Here is a 17,945-nt window from a genome sequence, read left to right as displayed (position 1 = left end):
ACGGAGAATACAACTTGTTTTGTAGAATTGTATTAAAAAATAAAATATTTATTTAATTAAAAGTAAACCCTGTTCAAGCGTAGCGGTTAGTGAAAGTAAATATTTTAAAGTTTATTTTTCCAATCAGTTGTATGTATAAGGAATATGATAAATTAATAGTATTATGCTTATTGCATGTATCAAATTGAATGTGTTATTTAACTAGTTATATTTTGCTGTCTATATAGCTTTTATAAATTTATTTTTTATTATGAGAAAGACCAGTACAATTTAGGATTGAGATTTATTCTATTACTTACTTCTTCTCTATAAGTTTCACCATCAGTACTTGTTTTGGATGAGAATTGTTTAATACAACTTTATGATTTGTGATAAATTTACTTATTTTATTTTATAAGTCAGCAAATTTCTAAAAATAAGAAAAACATTGAAATTGGATATAAGTTTGTTTTTATGTAGATACACTCTGAATCTACGGTGTAAAATCTAGTAATGCATATGTGTATGAACGGATCTATGGGTTTATGTGCATATGTATTTGTATGTACTCCTTGATCAAATTGTAAGAAATAATTGACAGCAAAAAGTAAAACTGCTTAATTTCTATTATTAAGAATATTTATTTGATTAAAATTTTCATTATTAATTAGTTAATTAATTTAATTATTTAATCAGAAACTATGTTACATGTACATCAAATTTAAACACACCATCTGTCTAAAATTCTTCTAATATATTTCATTGCTTAGAAGCCTTCACACAAGCATTGATAAGCATTAACTGAAATGATCTGCCCTTGCTAGGTATAATAATATTGAATAGTGGTCCATTGAATAGTAACGCACTGCCGGAAGTTGGGACCGTTCTCTCCACCACTCAGACCGGAAGTAGGATATGATCATGTTGATTTGTCCACACATTATATTACATCGATAACGGTTTGATATATAGCGGAGACATTTAGCACCTAAGTTGATCTACTCCTCTACTGTATAGAAACACACATTTTTCACTCTATCCCTTATCCAAGTAGAATAAAAGTGCCGGAATAAAATATTTTTCTATATATAAGCAGGTTTCTCAGGCACACATAAATAGTTATTTCCTAGTAAGAGCATTAGGACAAATCCAATTACGTTTCTGAAAACACGTTAGACCGGAAATAGGTTACAAGAGCCGGAAGAAGACGCTCTTTGACTGAAGTAGTCTTCCAGATTTGCATTTGCATACATTTTTATAATTAAGGGTGATGAGTCGAATTCAACCATGGTACCGGAAATGCCTTACACTTTAGGTACGTTTTAAACACCGAACGTATACTCTTTTTGACCTACGTAAGAAAAATATACATATTTCAGTAGAGCAATCAGGCAAACAAAACCCTTGCTCCAGAAATATAATTCATTCAAATCATAGATTTACCTAATATTTTTCAGATTTAAATAATACTTCATTTCCGGAGTACTTGAACTATTCTATTTTTTCTGGAATATTTTGAGAAAATCACTGGGGTACTAAGAGGACAACCAAAAAGGTTTTTGAAAATAATTGTATATGATTATAAAACTATAAATATGAAATAACAATTAAATGACAAATACCTTTAATAAAGAGGAGTACATAGTATATCATACATATAATTGAGGAAGAATTCCTAGTTTTGTTTGATTATCACTACAATTTTTCACCCTCTTGTGTAAATTTTGAGTACTCTTTCTTGTATTAATGTGCCTGTGTTTTACTCATTAGGTCCTCTTTGTTTACTCTGGTTATAGCAGTGGTATATCCCTCTTACAGATGGCACCCAAACACTTTTACACTCTATAATTTACCATTTTTAGTATAATGCAGCAAGTTCCGTGCTCCATGGAGTAATAACTATAGAACACCATTGTAATATTAGTTAGCGGGACTGTGGACAGCAACCAATTTAACCTGCGATTTAAGTAATGAATTTAATTTAATTTTAAATTATTAAATATTCAAATTACCATTGGATCCCGATTAAAAACAATTAGCTTGTACAGAATATTTACAAGAGATATCGATAATCTTTTTGTTCAATATTATAGCAAAACTTGAGATAGCGTATTTCGCACAAGTTTCTATAAAAACAACGCCTTATAACTGAAGTTTTCATATGGTGAATTAAAAATAATTTTTTAAATACTTAATTAGGAATGGTATTTTGTTGAATCTCTAAACAAACCAAATTGAGCTTTAGAATCCATATCTCACAAAATATAGGGAGGTATGTTGTGACAACAATACGGGTCTCTTTATTCCGGTCCTTGTAAAGTCCTCAGAGGAACGTCATTGTTAGGATCATCTGTACAACTGAAATCTGCCTTCAGGTAGTCACTCAGGCGCACCGACACGTTCTCCTGGAGCTTGTTATTCTCCTCCATGTAGCTGATCCTCTGTCGTTTGGCCACTCATCTGTACACTTATGGTTTATACTGTGCATGAGATCGTTTTTGAAAGCCCACAAAAAAGACTCATGCTTTTCTAAAGCTTCATTTGTAGACATTGTTCACTAATGATTACGCTCTCTATAATTTTATTCTGATGCGTGATATATACAGTTTCTTAAGGAAGTTTTTCTTCCTTGACATCAGTAGTCTAAGGGGTAGCGGTGAAACTTAATCACATTAGTGAAAAGGTGAGTAATACTTTCACAGGATATAAAACCTCATTAATAACGAGTACATTGTAATACGTGTATGTAGTAAGATTAAAAAATCGTAAAAGCTAGAATTTCTTACAGGCGAGCGTCATGAACTAGTGATGGGCAAAGATAATGAAGCTAATAATGGTCACAAGACAGACATAACTGGAATACATTACTTCGATTTGTTCTGCTCCTTCTGGTTTATAAGAGTTCGTGTTCACAGGACACTATTTGTACCCACTTGGTACTCAAGTCTAATTAGTATATATTCACGATAATTCTATGGACGCTCATGGTGGTAACTTTTGGCGATGTAGAAACTGAAAGCACGTATCGAACCTTTTACCAAAATCCTTTATTGTAATTTACCAAAATCCTATTATTTCTAGTTGAGTTCTTGAAACCTGCTCTGTTGTAATTATGTTTTTTTATACATGTAACAGTGCATGTAAATAAATAAATAAAAATCTGTGCCTAGTAGCATTACAATAATATGAAAATAAGAAATGATAGTTCATAAGGTCATCTGAGAAAATTACAATTCGAACACTGTTTATTACTTAAAATTAGATTAATGAACCAGAGACATTATTTTTTATTAATATTTCATGTTTTTCGAGCGATTTACCAGTATGTGACCGTCAAGTCAATATATGAGTACATACTGCCATACAAATTATTGTTGTTCAAAAACTAATATATTTTTAAGTCCAATGTAAAATTAGTTAGTTTATTAGAATTATAACAATTTTAATACTTCTCAGTATGACCATATATTGTATATTTTAAGCAATTGAATATGACCTCGAACGTTTGTTAATTACATGCACATTGTTTAAAATTCTATTAAAAATTAAATTAAATGAAATAACTAAAATATTCTGTTTAATGGAAGTTCAAAGATGGAATGGTTATTTAAAATATACTATAGCTAAAAAATAATAAATAATAAAACTATATACAACTGTACATGGAGAGCAGTTATTACAGATATCTAGAGAAGTACTACGAGGTTATAGGACCGAAAACGTTGCAGTAAAGAGTTAACTCACAGTTGAAATTGCGCTATAATATCAGAATATCCGGTCTCGGGAAGTTGTGAAAGTGTGTCTGTAAGTCAAGGTCAGTGACGGGGTGGGGTGTCGGGTGGATGCGCCGCGACGCCGACTATAAGGGCAGTGCAGTGCCGCGCTCTGTCAGTGATGGCGGCGCCGTACCTCGCCGTGGTCGGCCTGGCAGTGGCGTGCTACACCAATTCCCTGTTCGGCGAGTTCGTGCACGACGATATCGTGGCCGTCGCCCGCAACCCCGACGTGCTGGGCAGTTCCGGGTTCGGGCAGCTGTTCGCCAACGACTTCTGGGGCACTCCGCTTAGCGATCCCCGCAGCCACAAGTCGTATCGGCCTCTTACCACGCTGTCTTTCAGGTGATACATAACCTCACTCTTCAAACTGACACGATAAAAACCTTATAAAATATAACTAACATGGTACGTGAAGGGATTTCCCGCAAAACCTAGTTTCATGGATGTCTATAAAGAAAATAACGATTTGGAACATATAGTATACAACAATAACTTAGTGAAATAACACGGCTACATTCATGAAAGAAAGTGGCTACAGTACAATAAAGTGTACTCGTAAATTAATTTCCTTCATTAATATTATTAGAAATATTTCACCCTCAACGTCCAAGGCATTAATTTATTTACACCTCTGTGTACTTTGAATTTCCATAATTCACTTTACCCGATCGAACCATTATTTGATGTGTGAAATGAATACCATTACTGTCATTACAGTTTGGGCTGTGGAATATACTTAGTTCTGAATGCAATATTAGCATACCTATATTGTAAATAATAACGCATATACAAGGTATGGTAAGGTCGGCCACATGTTTGAAGTTTTGTTATCTCTGACGTCTCGATGGATTGTGCGGGTCTTGTTTTCTCCTTTTTCATTTTAATACATTGAAATAGTGCAGTGTCATTATAGAAAATTTGAATGTTTTCACGAAGAAAATTGTATTCATTTCCAGCAGAAGCAAAGCTACACCTAACGATACCGAATAAGTTACTCTCTCCCATTTCATCGTCAGACAATAGAAGCCAAACAATTGGAGGAACGTACACTTAACGAAGTTGTTCACAAAACTTCATTCCAGATCTTAACATTAACATGTCTTTTCATTATATCCGTACATTTTACAAGGAGTAAAATACTGCATTAACATTCTGAATTAATTAGACTACTTCTTTAATATCTGTATAACTGTAAATCTCCTCGTTAAAATTCCCTCAATGGCAGTTTTAAAATTCCTTCTCTTGCTTTTAAGTAAATCTACATATTCTTTACAGAAGATGTTGATAGAATTATTTTAAGTTCTTAAAAAAACGATGAATATTAAAAAAAGTTGGAGAGAGGTATTACGCAACTGTTATATTTTGTAATCTTTCAAATTTAACATTTAATTAATGAGACAATGTTTAAATAATGGAACTTATTTCTACCAAACGTCTCTTCAATTTGTGCGCATAGACAAACTGGGTTTAACGAAAATATCTCAGTGACTAATAAACCAAATGATATGATTTAAATTTTGATCAAAAGTGCTAACAGATTTAATTAAAATTACCTAGAACATTACTATTTACATTGATTAGACCATTTGGCACTTAAAAATAGCATTATGTACATCACTATACTTAGGATAAGCTAGTTGATAAGACGGCTTTTGAATAACATATTTTCTAAACAAACCAATGGAAAACTAAAAACCAAAACAAATTGCTGTCATTACAAAACTGAATAAAATTAGTGCTTAAAGAAACGAAACCAACTATACATTGACGCTATAAACAAATAATGAGAACATACAAGCAATCAAAGAATTAATGAATATCTTTTATTAAAGTTAGGAATTAAAATCCTTTGTTGTTAAAATTTCTTACCTGTTGTTTAACAGGAGGACAAACTCTAAATTGTATATTATGTCATTTTATGGCGGTTACATATATATCCGAATAGTGATAGCTTTACAGTGCTTGGGAGTTACGGTCTAAGTCGTTGGACTTTGGGTCTGAGTTAGAGATAACGCAGCTTCAAATCCTGTATGTGACCATTGCACTTTTTATCAGCACTGTTGACCTTGTACTGTATCGACTCTCCCCCTTATTCTGTTAGATAAGATCCTCGCACAGGCCAGTGGCCCATGAAGACGGACAGAATAAGGCTTAAAAGGGGATCGGCCTCTCCTTAAAAAAAATAAAAAAAATTATAGATGACATATATTATTATTATGTAAATGTTATAAACATACATAATAGTGGAGATACTATCTTATATTAACTTTTTTTAATAGACGTAGCCCTGCAACCATATTATGAATTTGTAAACACGGTATAGATTCTGAAAAGACAGGCAAATATGTTGACCTAGTTGCGCAAGAAATAGTGGAATGTACAGTAAAATAGTAAATTTTGATTGTCCACAGTTTGGTTTCAAAAATCATTAAATGCTGAAGGTTAATACATTGTTATGAAATATGGAGGAACTTATTCTTAGGTAAAATCATATCTTGGACTTAGAAGTTAGCTTACAAAATTTGCTAGTGAGACGTCAATCCTAAAACGAAGAGGTGTGAATTAGAAGACCTGCTGGGAATTTTGCTGTTCGTGTTGCACAGTTCATACATGAGCAGGTGAATGATTATCAGTTGTGCTGACCTTGTAAATTGAATGAACGAAGGCATTTCATAATAATTAATTCTGTTTTTAAGAACACGATTATATCATTATTTAGTGAATGTCTCGTGGCAGGTCCTTCTTCTTGGATCTCTAATTCTAGTCCAAACACTTAAGGAAGCTCGAGTGAGTGTGGATCTAGAATTCGTGATTACAAGCTCTTGATCTGTACTCACCAGGAAGATTCTTTGTGTTGTACTGAATAGTGTCTCTGACCACGTCATGCACACTACTCAAAGTGCTTTAGAAGCTTAAAGAGCTAATGCTACTGGTTTTATCAGTATTTTAATATAGTATGGAAATAGCAACATAAGTAATGAAATTATGCTAAGTTTTATTGTAAACTTGAGAAAGCAATGCCAGTTGTTATGCTTTCGAATTACTGCTGAAATGATTACAACAGTAACGGTGAGCATGGTTCAACAAACTGAAAATCTGCATTGTTAACAATGTTCTTGAAGAACCAGAGAACCCACGCAAAAGGCTTATATAGATCTCTCAGCGCTGCATTCATCAGAGTAGACAGCTTCGATTATCCCGAGTGAAGCTGAAACTCGGTAAGACAGGTTTCTCCTACTTTTTACCTAAAGTTTAAAACGACTTCCCCAGACATTTATATTAAAATATACTATAATATATACTACTATAATATAATACATATAAAACTATATATAAGACTATTTTTAGTTTTGTATCTGTATACGAGGTCTTTGATACCTTGGTAAAAACAGCCTACTTATACATACAGAATAAAGACATACTTTATTTATTTACTTAAAACATTTGAAAGATAACAATTAAAAAGGATTCGTCTTGTGTGCAATCCTTTATAAGTGAGATAACTCTACATGAAAATACTGTGGTAGATGTTCTGAAAGTAGCTTTTGAAAAATCCATCTCCAAGTACCTTTTGAAACTGATAATAACTTACTTTGTTTCGTTGGTTATTATTATTAAGTAAAGTGTAAAACTGCTTAGGGTAGAAACGATATCTATAAAATATCAGGTGATAAAGTAAATTCGAAGTTAATTATGGACCGGGAAAATAACGACAGCGATAAAACATTTCCGATTACGATTATTGAAATTACTGAGCTTAGCAGTTTATCATATCATGGAGAATTAATGGCGACCATTAGGTATTGGATATCTGAAGGTATATTTTATGATATTATTTATTTTGTCTCGTGAACACTTTCAACTTGTCATGATTTACAGGAAATTATAAGATTTTACAGCCACCAGAGTGATAATTTCTTTAATCCTTCAATATAATACGATAATCATTGCTCATTATAGAAAACTTTATGAATGCAAAGAAGGGTGTGATTTAGGGATTTAAAAAATTGTTGAATAGAAGTCTTTGGTAGAAAACTTGTGTATAAATCTTGGATTTATTTCTGCTTAAATGTTCTACTTTTTAAACTTCACGTACGTAAAATAATGGATATGGTACTGTTGTATGAACTGGTTTTTATGAAACTGTACAGAAACTCGGTTTGTTATCTTAATAAGAAACCAGGAAGCTGTCAATTGTTAACTAGTGGAAGGAGAACTCAGCGAAGTTTGCGCAGTCATACGTAGCCAAATAAAACTTAACAGCTTATATATTAAACATATACGTTCAGAAAGTCACGTTTTGTTTTTATTGGTGTATGCAGAGAAGAAGCACGACCACCCTCAGGTCACGGTAGAGACTTCACGTTTATCTCAAAGTTTCCTCACACCTTGCACTATAATGTGTTAAAGCGCCAGCGCAACATCTAACCAGGATTTGCGCCAGGGGTTTTAAGATTACAGGAAGTGCTCCATCAAAATAAAATGCTGTATACAGCGTTATAGTAGCTAAACTTGCAGATATACTTTATGCAGCACGAGTCAAATATAAGAATAACATTTGATATGGAGGAAACCCATAAGGTACCATTAGTTAGAATGTAAAGTTTAATCATAATATTTGTATTACGTTTGGTTTATTCTGGTGAAGAAATCGTGGTAAGAGTTCAGCATAGCGGGATATTTAAACAGTCTATAACATTGGTACTATCGTATCCAAAGGAAAAACAAAGAGAGGTAAACTCTATACGTTATCTTCTTATGTCAACCAAGTTCTGGTACTTATTTTTTGAAATATGGGGCTTCCAGTTACTAAATAAATAACTATCCTAATTACAAGGTAACATAGTAACAGAACTCTTTCAAAAGGTAAGAGATGTACGACTATTAACAAGGTAAGAGTACACCTAACCACGTGTCGCGTAACAAGCGTCTTTGAGGTTGCATGAAAATTATAGCACACCTCATTTCGTTACTTATACTATGTCACATGCTAAAATGCTACATGAATTTGCTCTGTTTGTAATTATATATATATATATATATATATATATATATATATATATATATATATATATTCTGCAATTTTCTTTTTGCCATCAATGCTGCCGATAAGACCAAATAAAAATTATTCGCTAACGCTCAGACAAGTCCCGTGGAGTGACGTGCACCATCATTGACTTGATGTTACTTTTACATAAATGAAATACACTTTCTTGGGCCTTAAGTAGTAGGTTTCGCAAAAGCTCGGCCAACAAGAATACAGTTACTGCTACTGTGTTCAAGAAATTGCTTTCCTTAAGGACAAGCAACATTTGAGGATAAAGTCATTGAAAGATTTATTGTTGAAAACAGTACATTGTGTGGATAGTGTATTAAAATCACACATAAAATGCTTACTTATATCAAGAATTACATAAAAACAAACTAAATGGATGATATACTACGTAAAATGATGATATTGTAAGCATATAAGTCATATGCAAGATTTATTCTTGGTGATTTATTTTTAAATTGAATTGATGCCAATTTATGTTACATGTATCCAGAAACCCCCAAATTGATAACAGAAGTACATCGTGAAAAGCCTTAGTTTTAGACGACTACGATTGGTAAGAATTCATGAGTCTATATGTTATACAAAAGAAAATCTAAACTTCAGCAAATGAGTTACTTGACTAGTTAAGATAACACATTATTTAAATCACTCATTTTATGGAAATGTCTTATTTCAGTAAATTTCCGTTAATTTTGGGCTACACGAAAGAAAAAAATACAGGCAAAAAGTTTAATTTTGAGAAGTGGCAATATAGTGATCACCAAACTTATGGATCTTATTACCATCAAAATACATTACTGTATGAAGTAGATTACACAACTGGTCCATATTGAACGTATAAAGGAACTAATAATGGAAGAGACGCACTTTACAATGAAAGAAGTTTATTGAAAATGCCATGAATATATATTGCAAGCTATTCTTATTCTCAGGACGACAAAGGATAACAATTTTGATTATTTTCCTTAACACGCTCTTGTTATGTATTTTGTTTCATGAATATATAATTACTATAGGATACTTATAGCAATTGAACCATGTTTTACGTAGTGACTCAGAATATAACTCAATTAAGTAATTTCATTAAGATACAAGACCTGTTATAGACAGCAATTACTAAAGGAATAGTCTGATGCGTTTGATATTCTTACTATGAGAAGTTGAATATTAAAAGTATTAAAGATGTATACGACTTCTCTTCTGGTATCGCATTCTGTTTGTATATTTTAGTGCCATAGTGTCCTATCCTTGGCTGGTTACGTCTATAAGGAGTTTGGGACTTTATATTTAAAAATAACCCTGGCAGCACAGGCGAGTTATCTCATTTATATAACTACATTTACAACTATTTGTGATTAGAATTATTAAATATGTTACATTGAACTTGTTATGTAGATAGTGCACTGTAGTAATATTGTTAAAAAAACGTGTTATAGTTTGAATATGAATCTGTGTAAGATTTTATCGCAATGGCTAAATTTACAAAAGTCATGGTTTTTAATAGACTTAAAACATAAATATACAACTACTCATTTTAGTAAATAGTAGTAAATATACAAGTTGTATAGCCTATCATATATTTTTAGCCAGGACAGTTGAAGTTGTAAAGTTTAGTTTTTTCACTGGCTCGGGTGGTACTAGAAGAGAGATAGAAGCTCTCAGTCTTAAACTGAGTTAACTGTAACATCTGAAATCTGCTGTCTGTCTTTGTCTGAACAGGCTAAAAGCATTAAAACAACTTTACTAGACGAAGCATCTACTCAAGCAAGGTTTCTCAAGGAAGCGGAAGTTGCATGCCTTACCAGCTAAGTGGTAACAGGGCATAGTTAATGAAGGGAACAGTTAATTTAACTCTGTGGAATGTATCTAAACTCAGATTATGAAGAACCCTCTCTCTGTTGAATAACATCACCACTGGATCACGACCGGCAAAGTATCGAAATACATTAAGAATTCAGTTGAGCAAAGTAGTAGATAATCCGCCTAGTGAAGTTGTTTTGACGTTCTTTCACCTTTTAAGACAAATACTCACAGCAAATTTTAGTTTTCATTGCGTTACAGAGTATGTTCGTCCTCTCTTTGTACCATCACAGGTATTGTGGGCGCTAAACTGTACTGCTACTTATTTTAGTAGCTTAATACATAGAAATTAAAACTGGATGGTATAAATTAAATTAACCAAAACATAAAATATGGTGATGTTTAAAAATATTCTGTATTATAAATTTGTTAGTATTTAAAATTAATGTAATTTATAAAATAAAACGCCGGATTTAGATAATAAAATTAGGTGATAATAAGATGATAATAAATCAGAATTAAGTTTTCCAACATATAAAAAGCATTGTTCTTTCAATTTCGAATTCTATCTTACTTACCTACAATCCCAAGGTTTATCTAATTGAAATGCATACTACACTTTTAACTCCTTTAAGTACCTGATTTGCTTAAATACTCCTGACAGCCAAATTATTATGAGGAGTTTTGCCCAAGGGCGGGTTTCCTACGGTGCCCAAATTTTTCTAGACCAGTTTTAGTGACTAAGGAAATTTGGATTTTTTCAAACGGTAATTACCAAATCGGTCAAAATGGACTATCTCGTTTTATAAGAAGAATGTCTTAATTATGAAGGCACCTTACTGCCAGACATGCAGCGTGAGACGAGGGAAGGTGCGGGAAGGGTGATTACTCCTACAGATCATAAGTGACTCAGATAGGGTGTGAAGGGATCTTGCCATCCAGTTAAAGTCATACTTATGTCACAGTTGGGCAATTGCACTTTTTATAAGTATTGTCGGCCTTTTACTGTATCAAATCTTCCCTTAATTTTGTTTGGTAAGATCTTCGCACAGAGCAGTGACCCAGGAGTACGGGTAGTATAATGCTAAAATGGATCAGCCTCTCTTTAAAAAGGACTTGATTCTCACTTCAAACCAAAGCGAGTATAGCTACACGGCTAAGCTACTTATTTGTATGTAAAATTAATTAAACCAAATTGAAAAAGTAAATTAAATCAGAATAAAAATTATTGTTGCCTGTAAAGTCGGTTTTACGGGCGAAGATTTTACGTGACAACGTCTTTTTCTCGGTAGAATATTTATTGATATGAATATTATTAAATTGCACAATAGGAACAAGGAATGGAATGAAAATAAGAATTGCACAAATTTTAACTATAGAAATATATTTTGTTTACTAAAACATTGTACATAATTTGAAATTAATTAAAATTTGTTATTGTAAATGGTAAAGTTGAATAAAACATTTACTAAAATTGGAATTTGAAATTCTTGCTAAACACAGTTAAATTCTAACTCCGCGCGTGGTGATTGGTCGGTTTAGTTCGTTTGTTTGGTCGCACTGTTATGACAGGTTAGAGGTTATAATTTGTTATTTTAAATGTTTGACTAGCAATACGCGCTGTTTCTTCTCAATCGACTGAATTACGATTGATTGCAGAGTGATTTAAACTAATAATTTACTTAACACTATCAACATTTGTCAATAGTATGACATAACCTCTAAACTCAGTTTCTCAACTTTTGTGTCAATCTAACAATTAATCAATCAATCATAGTTTACGATAATGAAATATCAGTGTACAATTATTTACCTTTATTGTTGTAGTTGTTGTAAATGACGAATCTAAGCACTCCACATTTTCACGAATAAACATAGTTATCTGCTTTATCCCGTGCGGCGGACCCACAGTTATCTGCTTTATCCCGTGCGGATCCCGTGCGGCGGACCCACTGGACGGGCATCGTAACGTTACCGGGCGTTACACTTTTTCATGAGTGACTCCGAGCCGCAACCTAATTTAAGACGTTGTCACGTCAAAAACTTGGAAACAAATAGTTTAAAAATAACTTGAAACATTTTTATGAAATAAATGAAAATTAAATAACTTATACTACTTTGATAAATTAGAAGTACTATCGGATAACATAATCTATTGTATTTTACAGAAATTATAAATATAAAAATTTTAATGATACAAGTTTGGTTGGTGTTCAACAATCCGAATTACTTTCCCTAACTCTTAAGACAAGCACTTTTTCATTAACACAGTTCAAGTATAATTTTTTTAATTTATAAAAATTTCTCATTAATATTCTTATAATTTCTCATCAGTTCTGATTAATTAAATCTTTCTGGGAAATATGCTATTCGACACAATATGTCATTATTTTATAATAGTGTTATATAATAAAATCGCAGTATACACGTATAACATATAATCACATGTTTTAAGGTTTTATCACTAGATTATGAGATATTAAATTGAATTTCACCACAAAATATAGTTATTGTTTAAAGTTTTATTCATTAAGTGTAGTAAAAACTCCTTCATTTAGTTAATAAAAACGGCTTCGTGTTTCAATGATTCTTTTATTGAATTATAAATAAAGTTTCAGATAACCACTCGCCAACTTGCAGTATTTTTTAAACTATTATCCATTAAGTGCAAATACCTCCTTTATTTAAGTTAACATAAACGTCGTCGTATTTCAATTATTCTTTTATTTAATTATTAATAAAATTCCAGATTAACGCTCTTCAAAATGCAATCACAAAGACACCGTTGTGTTTTAGTGAGTGAGAACAAAATTTGTTTGAGGAAATTATTTGAAAAATCGTATCGTATAGCTTTGAACAAATAAGTTAATACTTTTGAGAGCTTGTAAGAAACGCACAAAGGAACATGATTTCTGACGAGTGTTATCGCCGATATTGGAACAGAAAACCAATTTAAACTGTTGTGAGGCGCAAATAGGCAATATCGCTACAGGTGCCCTCCACACCGATCATTGCCTTCTTCTTTAAATCATTCTCAATAAAGGTGCTCTCTTGTTTAAAATATTTCATTTTATTTGAAAGTCAATACTATTTGTTTCAATTTAGATATTATAAAAACAGATTAAGCAACTTCATATAAAATATAGAATAATTAGGGAAAATTAAATCGACAAATATTATTCAGTATATTTCTTTTAGAGTTTTACTGTCTACGACATAAAATAATTAATATGTTTAATTAATTTATATTTAAAAAGTAATATAAAACATCTTCTAAACGTGTACATTTATTTTTTGGGTTGGAAACATAAAGTTGGGTTAAAATTTCCCTTAAATTACATGTAAATACTTTATCTAACAGTTCCGGTTTAAAAAATTTCTGGAAAATCAAAATTTTGATATATTTCAGCATAGCTGTAGATCTTTAGTCAAAAGATTAAATTGAAAGCCTGTGCGTGAATGTAATTAAAATAATAATATAATTTGAACAGTATCATGTTTCCACGTAGGTAAGAGGATGTCAAACATTGGCCACCGATGTATTGTATTGTAAAAGATAACATGTGTTTTATAACCTTTTCCTCGGGTGGTTATATATTTTTGTAAAAATATAACGATAGCAAATTTCCGCATTCCTGTACTCCCTTTACATAATTTATTGTCAATAACAAACTATAAACAAAGAATTTACAATTATATTTAAATATTTAACATTTATGGCATAGACAACAATATTTTACGTTGTACTGTTGAAGACTCCTGAGCACAATACGCCATAAAAGATTCCGAGTTAAAAAAGAAACTTTTTGTCATTATAAAAAGTACACTCAGATGATAGTGATTAGGAAGGTGACTGACCTTGAATTAAGTTTAACAAAATATGGATCTTTCTGTTCTATCCATAGAAGAAGAAAAACATGAAACACCAAAACAGAAAATAGTATAGAGCACCTTATGGTTAATATTTACTCATCTTTGATATTATTTAAAAATTAAAAAACCTCAAGAAGAACAAATAGTATCCATTTTACTCTGCCTTAATAAAATATCACCTGAGCTAATTGTCATATATATTTAAAAAACTAAAATTTGTATTTATTATATTTATTTATTTAGATTTATGTTAAAGCTCAGGCTTTATAACATAATTCCTAATGATAAAGTCGTAGTACACAAGTGCACTATCATTTTAAAACGTTAGGGGATAAATCTTTTAATAATATTTAAATTTTAATGGCCAAAACGAAAGTAAAATATTTATTGGACCACAGGCCGGCCAACCAAAACGTTACAGTGTAAAAAAAACGTTACGAGTACAAAAGAAAAAAAAAGGTCGTTAAGGATGTTGCAATAGTTACAAAAAACTTGACATTAAGTTAACTTAAAAAATACTATTCAACTTACTATGTTTGCTTGACATAATTATACTAATAATGTTATTTTGGTTTATAATGGTATAATAATAAGAAAAATCTTTGATATAATAATTTGATTTTAGTAGTTTCATTAAGATATTTCATTTGAGGTAATAAAAGAACAAGTAAACCCATAAAATAAACAGAAGAACATATTAACAGTCCAAAGTAGCGTTATAGTGCAGCAAACAATTAAAGTTTCGCTACGTGACAAGGGTCACGTGAAACAAAGTGAGACAAACTATGTGGACATGTGGCGCGATATAGGTCGCCTCGGCGGAACTCGCGTGCACGAACGTGGCTAAAGATTACAGTTTTGTTAATAACGATAACCTTCGAATATTCATTAGATTTAAAGGTAAATTGCAAATCTTTACGTGATATAGTGCCAATATTATAACTAGTTCAAATACACATATTAAATAGTAGTAAGATAACGAAAGGGTTCTCATTCGAAGTGGTAAATATCACTCTATGATTTTTGGGTATGAGACAAGATAGGATGCCATACTAGAGTGGAAATGTCCTTAACGACTTAAGAAAAGTTTTTTTGGGACTAACCAGGTACATGTGGATGATGTCACAATTTAAGGAAAACTGACTCAAAAATTCAGTGAGATGGATAAAATACAAAATAAGGTATTTCTCAGTGACCGTCAATAAAAGTGGTGATGTTGTGGACATCTACCCACTTAGGTTAAAGTTCATTCCAGTAATGTGAAAAAGCGTTAGGTCCAGGGATGGACCAAATACATAAACCGCTTGGACGGGATTCATTGTCTAGTTGTGAATACTTAATTATAATCGTATAGAGACCAACAACACCACGAAACAAAGATGATACGTGTTTGTATTCGAAATTAATCTAGGAGAAGCATTGGAATTTCTAGACGTAGCGTAAAAATTTCTGAAAGCAGATGTCACTTAAATCTGAGTAACCTATAAAAGTCCAGGAGCGGCAACGTGTGTGCTAAATTAAGGGGGGAAAAGGCTAGTCTGTGAGTCTGGTTCATTGCAGAGGGCTGTTGGGGTAGTAGGGCCTCATTTACACGTTAATGGTTTTACAAACTAAACATAAGTGAGTAATTCAGTTTCCCCGGTCCCTTTTACTAAAAGAGGTTGGAACGGAGTTATCCTCTGCATCTTTCAAAGTGGCAAGATTGGGCTAGTACCTATGTGTTTTTCTGTTTGTGATCCTGACAGGAGACGGCCCGTACCCCAATCTCACATGTTCTTAATATCCTATCCCTCTTAAAGCGGCGCAAAAGTCCTTTAGGACTATGTCAAATAAGGAGTCTCCTCATCATATTTTTATAAATGAACATAAGGACAGTGTTCTTGTTAAGACAATGACAAGTACTAATTAAAATTGTTAACGTCATAAGTTTATAAGGATATTTTTGGGTCTCACAGACATTTTGTTCCCATAGTTTGTATTCGGAGTCTTCTCTTAGCATGTGGCTGTTCCATTTATCGTGGATGACGTAGTTAGTTGCAGTAAATCTCGTCACTGAACGATTTAGCTAACTTCTAGAGAATTTAGATTGCATTTCCAGCTGATTCGCTCCAAAATGATCTTTTTGCCCCTAATGGACTTGAATGTCTGAAACGTAGGGCCTTTACCGCAAATATCCAACAGCCTGTCTATTGGCATTTGTATTAAGTAAACTAAGAGATTCCCACTGAGGAAGAACCTTATCGGCTTTGGATTCACTAGCATTTACTTTTTATGAAAGTATAGAAAACACGGTATTCGGTTACTAAACACGATGAGTACGGTAGCGACTAACGGCGCAGAATCAGACAGAGAACTAGAGATCAGTCGGTATAGAGCCACAGAGAAAGTGGTAAAAAGTATATTTATTATTGGGCTCATTTTGGGCGTCCTCTTTACTACACAATAAACGCTTTATATACTTTTTTTCATCCACTTTTGATAGTATTAAAGTTTAAAATTGTTGTAAAGTTGGTGCAGATAGATGTCTCACATAAAATGGGTGTATATGTAAGTTCTAGAGTAGATGTATTTTCGTTTGTCGTTGCTTTTAGACCCTCCTTGGACCAACCACACATAAGATATTTCGCAAAGATCTCATATCGAAAAAAAAAGTCAATTAATAAGTCAATTTAAGACATGCCTGTATTACATAAAATGAGCATAATACTTACTATCAAACCTTTTTTTACTATCAAAAAGGTTGCCATGTCTTGATTAAAACATTTTCTCCTTAAAACTTTTTTCCTTTACCTTTAAAAACCGATTGAACCTATTACGTAGTAGTATAATTACTATTATCCACAAACTAATTATTTACTAAAAAATAAACCGAACTATTATACAGACTCAATTGACTGAAGCCAATAACAATGTAGATGAGGAGCTGATAGGAGTGGTAAATTTTTCTTTAAATAGCTAGGATTGCACCAATTTGCCCCGGAGTTGGAATTGAACAGAATTGATTCTGGCTAGTGGCCGGGGCGTCCCCATTGTGGCGTCTCCACTACTGTCTGAGGCGGACCCTCACTACACTGTTTCTCAATACTTGAGTTCTTGTTTAATTTTCAACACCTAAGGCTGGATTCTAAAACTTATACTGAATTTAAATTCAAACATTAATTGAGGTTATTCAATATTTTTATTTTTAATAATACTTTACAGTTTACTTCCGTATACTTAACAGAATCCAAAAGTATTTCAAATTGTGGTTGCCTTCTTAGAAGTATTAGAACATATTTTATTTTTTTATATTTGTGTTTAATTTTCTTAAAGTGTGTAATGTAATTTGTTATATTGTAACTTTCAAACGGAAAAAAATGTAGAAAACATTACTTTTCACGCAATTCCAATACTAATGAAAGTTCATGTTAATAGTAGTGCATACTATGGATTCCATAGTACTAATAATACTAGTACTAAGC

The 17,945-nt window shown here is 32.2% G+C and overlaps 1 protein-coding gene across 1 annotated transcript in view; it reads left to right on the top strand.

Moving 5' to 3' along the window:
- Nucleotides 1-1,266: 1,266 nt before the first annotated feature.
- Nucleotides 1,267-17,945, top strand: part of LOC124358398 (protein O-mannosyl-transferase TMTC1-like) — a 79,871-nt gene continuing 63,192 nt past the window's right edge. Inside the window, exons 1-2 of the mRNA XM_046810700.1 lie at nucleotides 1,267-1,294; nucleotides 3,851-4,097. Coding sequence (XP_046666656.1) covers nucleotides 1,267-1,294; nucleotides 3,851-4,097 — 275 coding nt within the window. The remainder of the gene's footprint in view (nucleotides 1,295-3,850; nucleotides 4,098-17,945) is intronic.

Source organism: Homalodisca vitripennis, chromosome 3 (assembly GCF_021130785.1).
Source record: "Homalodisca vitripennis isolate AUS2020 chromosome 3, UT_GWSS_2.1, whole genome shotgun sequence".
NCBI lineage: Eukaryota > Metazoa > Arthropoda > Insecta > Hemiptera > Cicadellidae > Homalodisca > Homalodisca vitripennis.
This window is presented reverse-complemented; position numbering and strand designations above follow the sequence as displayed.